Raw genomic sequence first — 12264 nt, forward strand, 5'->3', positions numbered from 1 at the left:
TTTTGCTCTTTTATATAAGATATGTTACCCTATGCTATCTTTCCCTTTCTCCTCCCAATACATTCCTCTCTCATCTCTTAATTTTATTTTGTAGATATCATCCCTTCATATTCAACTTATCCTGTGTCCTCTGTCTATGTATACACATACACACATATACACATACTCACATATATATATATTTATATACACATGTACCCTCCTATACATACATATGTATATATGTGTATATATATTCCCTTCAACTATCCTTATACTGAGAAAAGTCTCATGAGTTAACAATTATCATTTTTCCATGTAGGAATGTAAATAGTTCGCCTTTAATAAGTTCCTATGATTTCTTTTTCCTATTTACCTTCTCATGTTCTCTTTCTTCTTGTATTTGAAAGTCTAATTTTCTGTTCAGCTCTGTTTTGTTTTGTTTTTTTTATCAAGAATGCTTGAATGTCCATATTTTCCACTGAGGCATTCTTTTTTTGGGGGGGGCAGTTGGGGTTAAGTGAATTGCCCAAGGTCACATGGCTAGTTTTTTTGTGTGTTAAGTGTCTGAGGCTGGATTTGAGCTCAGGTCCTCCTGACTGCAGGGCTGGTGCTCTATTCACTGCACCACCTAGCTGTCCCTTCTCCCCCTCCCCCCCCCAAAAGCATTCTACTCAATTGTGGTGAGTAGGTGATTCTTGGTTTTAGTCCTAGCTCCTTTGTCCTCCAGAATATCATATTCCAAGCCCTTCAATGCCTTAATGTAGAAACTGTTAGATCTTGTGTTATCCTGATTGTGTTTCTACAATACTCAAATTGTTTCTTCCTGACTGCTTGTAATATTTTCTCCTTGACCTGAGAACCCTAGAATTTGGCTATGATATTCCTAGGAGTTTTCTTTTGGGGATCTTTTTCAAGAGGTGATTGGTGAATTCTTTCAATTTCTATTTTGCCCTCTGGTTCTAGAATATCAAGGCAATTTTCCTTGAGAATTTCTTAAAGGATGATTTCTAGGTTCTTTTTTGATCATGGCTTTCAGGTAGTCTACTGATTTTTAAATTATCTCTCCTGGATCTATTTGCCAGCTCAGTAGTGTTTGCAGTGAGATATTTCACATTGCCTTCTACTTTTTCATTTGTTGGATCTGTTTTATAGTACCTTGATTTCTAATAGAGTCATTAGCTTTCATTTGCTCCAGTATAATTTTGAAGGAATTATTCTCTTCAGCGAGTTTTTGAAATTCCTTTTCCATTTGGGCAAATCAGCTTTTTAAGGCATTCTTCTCTTCATTGGCTTTTTGGGCCTCTTTTGCCATTTGAATTAGTCTATTTTTTAAGGTGTTATTTTCTTCAGTATTTTTGAGGTCTCTTTTAATAGGCTGTTGAGTTGCTTTTCATGATTTTCTTGCACCATGCTCATTTCTCTTCCCAATTTTTCCTCTACTTCTCTTATTTGATTTTCAGAATCCTTCTTGAGCTCCTCCATGGCCTATAACCAATTCATATTTTTCTTGGAGGCTTTTGATGCAGGAGTTTTGAGTTTGTTGTCTTCTTCTGGTTCCATGTTTTGGTCCTCTTTGTCACCCAAAAAAGATTCTATGGTCTGATTGTGCTTCTTCTGTTTGCTCATCTTGTCAGCCAATTACTTGACTCTTTGCTATGGCAGAACTCTGCTTCCAGAATGGAGAGAGCTGTGTCCCAAATTTCTGGGGTTTTCATAGTTGTTGTCAAAGCTATGAGGAGGGTGCTCTCTCTACAGCCACCACACGCTCTGGCACACTAGCGTTCTTCACCCCAGGACCACCACCCAAGACTGCGACCCAGATCCAAGCAGGTGAAAGCAAGAGCAATTACCCTCTTAATGGTGGCTTGGTCCCCCTAAAATCTGTAGGCCAGGAGCTCTGGAGGCAGCCATGTGGCAGTATTTTTCCCTTGACCTGATAATTCTGGAATTTGGCTCCAATATTCCTTGGAGTTTTCATTTGGGGATGTCTTTCAGGAGGTGATTAGTGGATTCTTCCAATGACTATTTTACTCTCTACTTCTAGGATATCACAGCAGTTTTCCTTGATAATTTCTTGAAAGATGCTGTCCAGGCTCTTTTTTTTTATCATGGCTTTCAGGTATTCCAGTAATTCTTAAATTATCTCTCCTGGATGTATTTTCCAGGTCAGTTATTTTTCCAATGAGATATTTTAAAATTTTTAATTTTTTGTTTGATTCTTGATATCTCATAGAGTCATTAGCTTCCACTTGCCCAATTCTAATTTTTAAGGAATTATTTTCTTCAGTTAGCTTTTGTACCTTCTTTTCCATTTGGCCAATTCTACTTTTTAAGGAGTTGCTTTCTTCAGTGGATTTTTTTTTCATTTGGTCAATTCTATTTTTTTAAGAAATTGTTTTCTTCAATCAATTTTTGTCCTTGCTTTTGCAAGCTGTTTACTCTCTCTTCCATACCTCTCATTTCTTTTCACAATTTTTCTTATACCTCTCTTATTTGGCTTTTATAATCTTTCTTGAATTAAGGCTTTTTGGACTTGAGATCAATTCATATTTCCCTTTGAGGTTTCAGATGTTGGTATATTGATAATACTGTCCCCTTCTGAGTTTGTTTTGATCTTTCCTGTCACCTTAGTAACCTTCTATAATCAGTGTTCTTTTTTTGCTTCTTGTTCATCTTTTTTCCCTATTTAATGACTTTTAGAGTTGAACTCTCCTGCTAGAGCACAGGGAGCACAGTCCCAAGCTTCTTGTGCTGGAGACCAGGGACTTGGTCACTGGCTTTGTGTGCTGGGGCCTCAGTTGTTGCAGCTAGAGGCTGTAGGGTTCTGGCAGCTTACCTGGTGCTGAGCTGGGGTCCTAGTGGTGGTGTCTGGCATGTGCTGAGTCCAGGTGGGATTTTTCTGCATTTCTCCTAGAGGATGTCTGTTTGCTATGGGCTATGCTGAAGCACCTGGAGGTCTGGCAGCCAGAAGATGCCTGACTGCCCTTGGCTACACTGAAATGTCTGGTGGTTCTGGGAGCTAGAGTCTGCCAGTTCCACTGTCTATGCTAAGGCATGTGTTTGGGGTGGGGGGGTGTCCTCATCTTGGTGTTTGCCTGCTCCACCACAGTGAGGCTCAGGATCTCCCACTAGTTGTCTGAAATGGAGCTTGCTGCTGGCTTGATGGGACACTTCCTGTCCTTTTATCCAAGTGAGACGGACCTTTCTTGCCGATCCTTCAAGTCTCCTGGGCTAAAAGACTGCTCTACCCCATCCTTCTGCTGGCTCCACTGATCTAGGGTTTGTTCTGGGGTGCTATTTTATGGTTTTATGAAAGTGAATATGGGAGAGCTACAGTGATTACTTCTTACTCTGCTATCTTGGCTCCCAGAAAAATCATACTGACAGTTTTACTGGTCCAGTCCATGGCTGTACAAACACCATTTTTCTGCCTCAGTTTTTTTTTTCTTTCTGAATTCTTTTCTGAATAAAATAGGGCTAATAATATTAGAGACAGTATGGTATATTGCAAACCTGCAAAAGTTGGCAGTAGGTCGGGGCCAAAATTAAAATAGGCTAGATTTCTTTGGGCCGCAGGTAGGTTTTTAGTGGTTCACTTTTCAAGTAAAGGTAGCTAGAGACAGACTGACAATGATTAGTTGCTATGGGTTACTTGACAAACAGGAAAGAGTGCATAGCCATGAGCCGCCTGAAATCCTTTGGCGGATCCCAAGCAGCCCATGGGTCATATGTTGTGCAGGCCTGGTATAGTGGATAGAATGCTACACTGGTCATATTATCCTAGGCAAGTCACTTAACCTCTTTGTACCTCAAGCAACTCTATAGAACTTATCTACAAAGTCATGAATGTTATAAAATACTTTACTGGAGGAAGGCCCCACATCTGGAGTTTCTCATGCTGTTAACATCACTGATCCATTATCAATATAAGTGTTAATAGTGGTATTATTGATATAGAACTTGTTTCTTAATTTCCTTCTAGTAGGTGCTTGCCCAGTGTACAACCTATATGGTTGTACAACATATATATACCTTTAGGTAGCAAGCAAGGACAGATACTTCAAAATACAACCCTTTACAATATTAATGTTTTTTGTGATTTTACTCTCAATACTGTATAGTTGTTTATTTGGTGATGTCATAAATAACAATTCTCATAACAATGAAAAATTCTGTTCTGGGTTCTGTTCGCTGTCTCCACCCTTATTCTTGCTCTGCATCTTGTCAGTTCCCATAAGTTGGATTATCATCTCTATAAAAGAAAACTCACCTCAGTCTCTCTCCTAAGCTCCAGTTCCACATCGTTAATTGCCTACTGTACATCTCCCTTTGGATGGCCCATAAGAATCTCAAACTCAACAAATCCAAGAAAAACTTATCTTCCCCCCTAAACTAACACCTCCCCCCCAAACTTCCCTATTTTTCTTTAGGATACTACTGTATTTATGGGTTCACAATAACAAGGAAACCCTCCCCCCAGTATCTAATCCAACCCATACCCAAAGGTATCCCTTTATTATAACTAACAAGTGTGTAACTAGCCAATGCTCACACACCTCCAACAAGGGGGACAGCTACCACCTCTAGAGGTGGCCAGCTTAACTGTTAGCAAGTTTCTATTCACATTAAGCCTAAATTTGCTTTTCTGCTACTTTCCCCCATTGCTCCTAGTTCTTTCAAACTCCAGACAGAATAAATCTAGTCCCTCTTCCTAAACATAACTAATGTCCTCCTTGAATCTGCTCTTCTCCAAGTTAAATATCCTCAGTTCCTCCCCTCCCCCCCAGTCTCATATGACATTGGCTCAAGGCTTTTCACCGTCCTGGTTGCCTTCCCCTGGATATACTCCAGCTAAATCAACGTCCTTTTTAAACAGTGGTGCCCAGAACTGAACCCAGATTTTTAGGTGTGGTCTGAGCAGGGCAGGAAACACAAGGCCTATGGCACCCCCTTATTGCTGGAAGCTCCACCTCTCAATGCAGTACAAAATCTCAAAGCAGCTTTTTTCAGTCTGTCACATCACATTGCCAACTAACATTAAGGTTGGACTCAGCATTATACTTACAAAAGGGAACACAAGGCCAAGACTTTTTACTTCTTGATTTTCATCATATTTGCATTATCTTTGACTCTTTTCTCTAACTCTTCTGTGTCCAATTAGTTGCTAAGTTTTTTCAGTTCTGCCTCTGAAATGTCTCCTGCATCCATCTCCTTTCCACTCACATGGCCACCACCCTTATCCACATGTTAGATCCCCCAATAGAAGCACATGGAGATAGAATGCAGAGAGGGAAAAGGAGAGGGCACGAAAGAAAGTATTTCATCATAACATAAAACACATCTGAGATTACAAGGCTCCTTGAGGTTGGAACCATTTTTCATTCTGAAGCCCTAGCCATGAGTGCAGTGTTTGGCAGATACCAGGCACCTTGGATAAATGCTTGCTGAGACAAGGGGCTATTTCACTTCTGTCCTCAATAGCAGTGAGGGCAATGCCTGGTACAGAGTAAGCGCTTAGAAATGGATTGGCTGATTGCTTTGGAAAGGACCAACAAGACAAAGGAACCAGAAGGGATATAATTGTCAGCCCTCCCCCTAGGGCACACAAATTATTTTTCCCAAATCTACCTCCCACCTATTTCATTAGGCTCCCCCGAGAAAAATGCTTTGAGTAGGCATGTGCCGTATCTGAGATGGATCCTGAGCCAAAAAGTGTCTGGAGTAAGATGGGCTCTATCTAAATGAGTACCCTAGTCAATGTAAGCAAACCAGTGAAAAGATGCTCCAGGCTGTGCTATGTGAAAGCTCTGCAATCAATAAGCATGGCTTATGTCTTCTTCTTTTTTTTTTTTTAAGCAATTGGGGTTAAGTAACTTACTTGCTCAAGGTTACATGGCCAGGTGTTTCTGGGTGGGTTCTAAGTGTCTGAGCCCGGATTCGATCTCAGGGTCATCCTGACTCTGGGGCCAGTGCTCTTACTCGCTGTGCTACCTGGCCGCCCTGTGGCTTATGTCTTCTTGAATTGCAGACTAAATACTTTTCAAACATTCCATCAAGATCCATGAAGGCTTTAGGAAAGATTCCTCTTCAGATTCTGAAATGTATCTAAAGAGACTTTATGTTCTTGGGATATCAGCTTAGAAATGTTGCAGGGAAGCCACATGGGACGGCCATTTTTCCTACTGGAATGATCTTTTAACTGAACTTGTGAACACAAATCAAGAGTATAGATATTTCAGTGGTGGCAGATGAACTTTCTAGAGTGAACTATGCCCATATTAAACTCTAACCTAAGAGACTGCATCAATATTGTTCCAGAGCAATTTCTAGGTTACTTTCATTGAGTGTTTGAGGAATCATTTGTGTTGTAAATATTACCTTTGAGAGATAAAAGAAGGGGCCGCTTTCATTATCATACAAGGTCTTTCCCACATGGAACATCAGTAGACCATAATCAAAGAGGGGTCCCGGAACTTGTTTTCCATTCACCTACCAAAAAATGCAAGAATTCCACTTCTGAAAAGCAGGCAAATCATAAGTGGTCCTGTTACCAGCCCTTTAATGATCTGTGTGGGAATGGATCCAAAATTTCAAAGGTACTTCCACTGAATAAATAAAAATGCCTTATTTGCCTTAAACAAAATATATCATTACAGTTGTACAACAAAAGTATTACTACCATCATATTGTGCTCTACCATATTCCAGGCTCTTGGTCTAAGCATTAGGATGGGTGCTTGGGATATGGGTGGGGCACCTAAAATGACAAAGAAAATAATCCAAAGTAAGATAAATTTTCACAGATATATCCTGAACTATATATAGCATGTAGTACAGAGACAAAAATCTTGGAAACATTGCCAATTTTAATGGTTTAAGTCTGGCACTGAAGGACTCGTAATTTGGCCTCTGTCTACTCTCCTGACCTTTCCCAGTACTGGATAAGTTTTAGCTAGGTTCAGTCTACTTGCTGACCCCCTGAACCTGTGATTGTTTCTTAGCCACTCTTTTATTCACTTCATTACCCCTGTGTGGTGTCTGCCTCACCTCCATCTCCTTAATCAAATCCTACTTCTATATCCTTCATGGCTCAGCCCACTTCAACAGAGGTTTTCTGGACCACTCCAACAACCCACAGTAGTGGTTTTCCAGATCTCTAAATCCTGCACATAGTCATTGTATCATGCACTTGGCATTCAATCTGGTAGTGCTTATGTCAGCTCTTTGGTTAAAACTTAACTCTTGAATCATTTAACTTTTCAAATATAAAAATCTGATCTCTACCTTGACCAGAAGCTCTTTAAGGACAAAAACCATGTAGTCTGGCTTTTTGCCCTTCCCACAATCAATCAGTAATTGGCACAGAATATATGCTCAAAAAGTAATTACTGAATTTGATCTCACCTGGAAATTTATGATGAACAGCTTGGAAGATATTGTAGAGACCCTTAATTTGATTAAAGAAAGTTGGACAATTTCCATCATCAAAATCAACCTGATGGTAGAAATAAAATATTATTTTCCCATGTTTTATAGAAAGCATCCAGGTGATCCTGTGGATAGAGTTTTGAGCCTGGAATGAGGAAGACCGAAGTTCAAATCCAACCTCAAACACTTACTAGCTGTGGGACCCTGGGAAAGTCAATTAACCTCTTTTAGCTTCAGTTTCCTTAACTGTAAAAAGGGCCTATTTCCCAGGACTGTTGCAACAATCAAATTGAGATAAAAATTGTAAAGCACTTAGCACAGTGCCTGGCACCTAGGAAGCATTGTATAAATGTTTATTATTAATTATTGTCACTGTGGGTATGCTTGCTGATTCTGTTTGGCCCTGAGATATGGCTGTACTTTGGTGGGGTCATCACCAGGTCAGAGACCCCATCAGCTTTGCAGGTTCAGGACCTGGAATGCATCAGTTCACCCAGGAGTAATGAGAAAGTGGAAAACTGATTCATTCTAACCAACTTATAAGACATGGATTTATGCCAATTCACTAACTTCTCATGGGATACAGAACTGACAGGACATGTGGCATTATCACTGGCACTACCATCCTGATGAATCAGTTCACTTAGAGGACCATACCATTTTAAAGAGTAAAAAACTGACTGCCTTAGCAAGAGTAATCCTGCAACAAGCTGAAAAACTCCAACGTGTCTGTCAATTGTGAGGGTTTGAGCATAAAATGTAATAGCTCCACAGCTGTAGAAAAGACCTACCTTTAGTTTTTTTCTTAAAAAATTAACAATGAGAATGCTACATACCTTAAAAATACCTGGTCTGGAGTGGTTTTACTTTTCACTCTGGGAAACAAAGTTAACAGTGAAAAGTAAAACTGCTCCAGGTCAGGTATTTTTAATTTATACAAATAATGATTTAAAGAAACCACACACACACACAAACATTAATAACACATCACCATACTTCCCATCAGTAACTTCCTGCTGAATGTTTAACTGTGATACATGATAGGTAACATAAAATTACACTCTATCTACATGCATAATGCCATGCTACAATGGACTGGAAGCCCCCACATAATACCACTGTACCTGAATGCCCTGAGCAGTGGATCCTAAGGCACTGAGAAGTCGCTCAGTTTGGTAAGGTGCAGTGTCACCAATATCCACTTGCCGGTTTTGCAGTCTCCTAGGAACCGGTGACACTTTCCAGGTTTTGTCTTTTCGAATGTGGGAAGTATGAGGGGAGAAATCTGGGAGACCATTGGTTAGGTCCAACTGAATTTTTCGAGCAATTCGCTGTTGCAGGATCTGTCCAACATAAATATCTCTTTTGTAATTTCCAAGTACATTTAAACAACATTAGTTATGCTAGTATTTGGTTTTTAAACCCCAGAGGGCAGAGAAAGAGAAAAAAATATTCACTTTATAAAGCCTCAACTCAGGTCACAGTTCTAGCCAGGCTAGTTCTTAAGTTTCAGCTATGTTTCAGAGCAGTTGGTGATTCTGAAGCTTGTAGGTTTTATCCTGAAAATTCCATCTTGGTCTATTCTTCCCTTTTTCTCTTCTCTCTTTCCTTACCCCCTACACCTCAGTCTTATTTTGAAGGCAATGAAATAATTTTTATTCCACTTTAAAAAAAAAAAAAAGGAATTGGCTCTTTTTCCTCTCTAGGAGGCAGACTTTGGATTTCAAAAAATTATTTGGAAGGAAGGAATTGTGACATGCTAAAAAAAATATTTTAAAATGACTGCTTTAATGTTATTTCTGCATGTTTCAAGTTGTTATTTTCCTGTTATTGCAGAAAAAGAAATGAAATAAACTTTCCTTTCTTCCTTCCCACGAAGGGAAATAGTTTTGAAAAAAGTGACGTGCCCCTTTGATATTAAAATGCTTATTAAATTTATTTGAAAAAAATATCAACTTTTAATTAAGGATATAAAAACTGGGGTGGCCAGGTGGCGCAGTGAGTTAGAGCGTCAGCCCTGGCGTTGGGAGACCTGGGATCAGTTCCGGCCTCAGATACTTGGCACCTACACAAATTGAACTGGCCATGTAACCTTGAGCAAGTTACTTAACCCCAATTGCTTAAAAAAAAGGATATAAAAACTTAAAATACTCCCTTTTTCTATATTAAATCTAAACTTGTGGGAACTACTTTGAAAGTAGAAAAAATAAAACTGATTTCTAGGAACTATTTTTCTAAAACCTGGGAAGATTTGATTCAAATGCCTAAAAAACAAAAGACTTTGTTAAATGAAAAAAAATTAAATTTAAAAACATAAGTTATCTAGTTCAACTTCCTTGTTTTATAGATGATGAAGCAGAGGTTCAGAGGACATTAATGTATTTTAATCTTCACATTAATTAAAAATTCCATATCAGAGATTATTCTAAAATGGATAGACCAAGATTTCTACAAAGTAGTGGGTACCTCTTTTTGAAACTGCTCATAAGTGTCTCAACAGACTGAAATTAAAAATGGGATCACTAAAGACACTGTGTAATTTCCAGAATGAAATATGACCCTATAATCCTGGGCCTACTTCACTGGGCTATCGTTAGTACCTGTACAAGATATGCCTATCAACAGATTAATCTCATGAGCACATTCTGTCTAGCTTTATAGCATTGTCTGAGCAATATATGCATTTTTCATGTGCTTTGTTTTTTCCAGAATAGACAATTAAATGAAATTCTTTTACCTTGCTGGATATTTCACAGAGGCAGCACTGGAATGCTAGGGGTCAATGCTGTTAGCAAAATGTCATCTAGGAACAGAAGCATTTGAATAACCTCACTGTCAACAGAGAATCCAGCCCATCTTTGGACTTCACACAAGGCACTGGCTTTGGCAAACCTCTGCCTATTTAACACCTCACCTGATTTAAGTACCCAGTGAACTGTTGAACTTTCATCCCACTCTCCACGTTTACCTTGAAGTTTTATATAATTCTGATGTACATGTAACAGAGACCCATTCTCAGAGAAAAACTTTTAGGGGCATATTCTGCTCTAATGAAACAAATGCTTTCTTAAAATCCATGTACAAGAAACATAACACTTCTCTACACTCCTGAGTCATTTCTTGGCTGTAGGGCTATGGAACTGGTTCCTGCTTCATGGAATGTACAGCTGCTGCCAACCTCATCCCTAAAACACAGCTCATTCCTCTTGCCAAGAGGACCAGAACACTGCTGTTGTTCAGGCTCTACCATCTGTATTTTCAAATCACAGTCAATCAAAGCAAATTTAAATTGGTGCCAAACAACCTTATCCACATCCAGATCAAAAGTTGAGACCAATTCAGCTAGAAACCGAACAGCATCTTGGGTTAGGAGGGTGTTATACTCATGTTCCAAACCAGGAGGAGGGAGTGCCAAGTCCACAGCTGCCACCATCTGAAACACAGAACATCAGCCAGTTTCACAGGGCCAATTAAAGAGACAAATCCAGAACAAAAAGTGAATTACAGTAGTAGTAGAATACTCCATAAACAAGTCAAAGTCAAATTCCAAATCTTTCCTCTGTCTCCCCAAAAGCAGAACATGCTAAAATTTTTATTTTTTAAAAAAGGTCATGTGCCACAACACATTTCTTTTTTATCTCATCTATGTTGTCCCAGAGTGTTCAGATGTAATTTCATGGACAGAGACATGCATTTTGCAATGCCTAACATGTAATTCGGAGTGTTCACAAAATACTTGATGATTATAGACTGAAGGAATGTGGGCACAAACACTATTAGAAAAAATTCTTTAATTTTAAAAATGTGTACACATTCTCCTATACCCTGCAGATCATCATCATTTTTGGACCAGACCTACAATTTTATCAAGGAAGTGAGCTTCCCATGAGGGACTTCTTTTTTTCATAATTCTTTTTCTCCCCAATTTATTTTAGTTTTCAACATTCACTTCCACAAGATTTTGAGTTCCAAATTTTCCCCCCATCTCTCCCCTCCCCCTGCCCCCACCCATGACAGTGTGCCTTATGATTACCCCTTCCCCCAATCTGCCCTCCCTTCTACCACCAGCACCCCTTCTCTTATCATTTTCCCTTCTATTTTCCTGTAGGGCAAGATAGATACCCCATTGCCTGTGTATCTTATTTCCCAGCTGTAAAAACAATTTTTAACATTCATTTTGTAAAACTGAGTTCCAAATTTTTTCCTTTCCTCCATCCCCACCCATCCTCATTGAGAGGGCAAGCAATTTGATATAGGTTATACATGTGTAATCATGCAAAACACTTTCATAATAGTCATGTTGTGAAAGACTATATTTCCTTTCATACTATCTTGTTCCCCCATTTATTTTATTCTCTCCTTTCATCCTGTCCCTCCTCAAAAGTGTTTGCTTCTGACTACCCCCTCCCCCGATTTGCCCTCTCCTCTATTATATTCCCCCTTATCCTCTTCCCCTCTATTTTCTTGTATGGTAAGGTAGATTTCTATACCCAATTAAATGTGTATGTTATATCCTCCTTAAGCTAAATCTGATGAGAGTAAAGTTCATTCACTCATTCTTTCACTTCCCCCCCTCTTCCCCTCCACAGTAAATGCTTTTTCTTGCCTCTTTTATGTGGAATAATTTACCCCATTCTACCTCTCCCTTTCTCTTTCTCCCAGTACATTCCTCTCTCATCCCTTAATTTTATTTTTAAGACATCCCTTGTGGGGCGGCTAGGTGGTGCAGTGAGTAGAGCGCCGGCCCCAGTGTCAGAAGGACCTGAGTTTGGATCCAGCCTCAGACACTTAACACATACACACACACACACACACACACACACACACACACACACACACACACACACACACACAC

At 39.4% G+C, this 12264-nt stretch overlaps 1 protein-coding gene across 2 annotated transcripts in view; it reads right to left on the reverse strand.

Annotated features, from left to right (window-relative positions):
• The window catches only part of LOC138175084 (uncharacterized), an 83145-nt gene that overhangs the window by 34454 nt on the left and 36427 nt on the right, over nt 1–12264 (reverse strand). For both annotated transcript variants that reach the window (XM_069105400.1, XM_069105399.1), the window contains exons 2-6: nt 10714–10842; nt 8534–8752; nt 7386–7476; nt 6662–6738; nt 6361–6471 (exon numbers count right to left, since the gene is read on the reverse strand). In XM_069105400.1, coding sequence (XP_068961501.1) covers nt 6361–6471; nt 6662–6738; nt 7386–7476; nt 8534–8752; nt 10714–10842 — 627 coding nt within the window. The remainder of the gene's footprint in view (nt 1–6360; nt 6472–6661; nt 6739–7385; nt 7477–8533; nt 8753–10713; nt 10843–12264) is intronic.

This window comes from Petaurus breviceps, unplaced genomic scaffold, assembly GCF_028583685.1.
Source record: "Petaurus breviceps papuanus isolate PSGF00001 unplaced genomic scaffold, PetGlider_PUasm1.0 76, whole genome shotgun sequence".
In the NCBI taxonomy this organism is placed as follows: domain Eukaryota; kingdom Metazoa; phylum Chordata; class Mammalia; order Diprotodontia; family Petauridae; genus Petaurus; species Petaurus breviceps.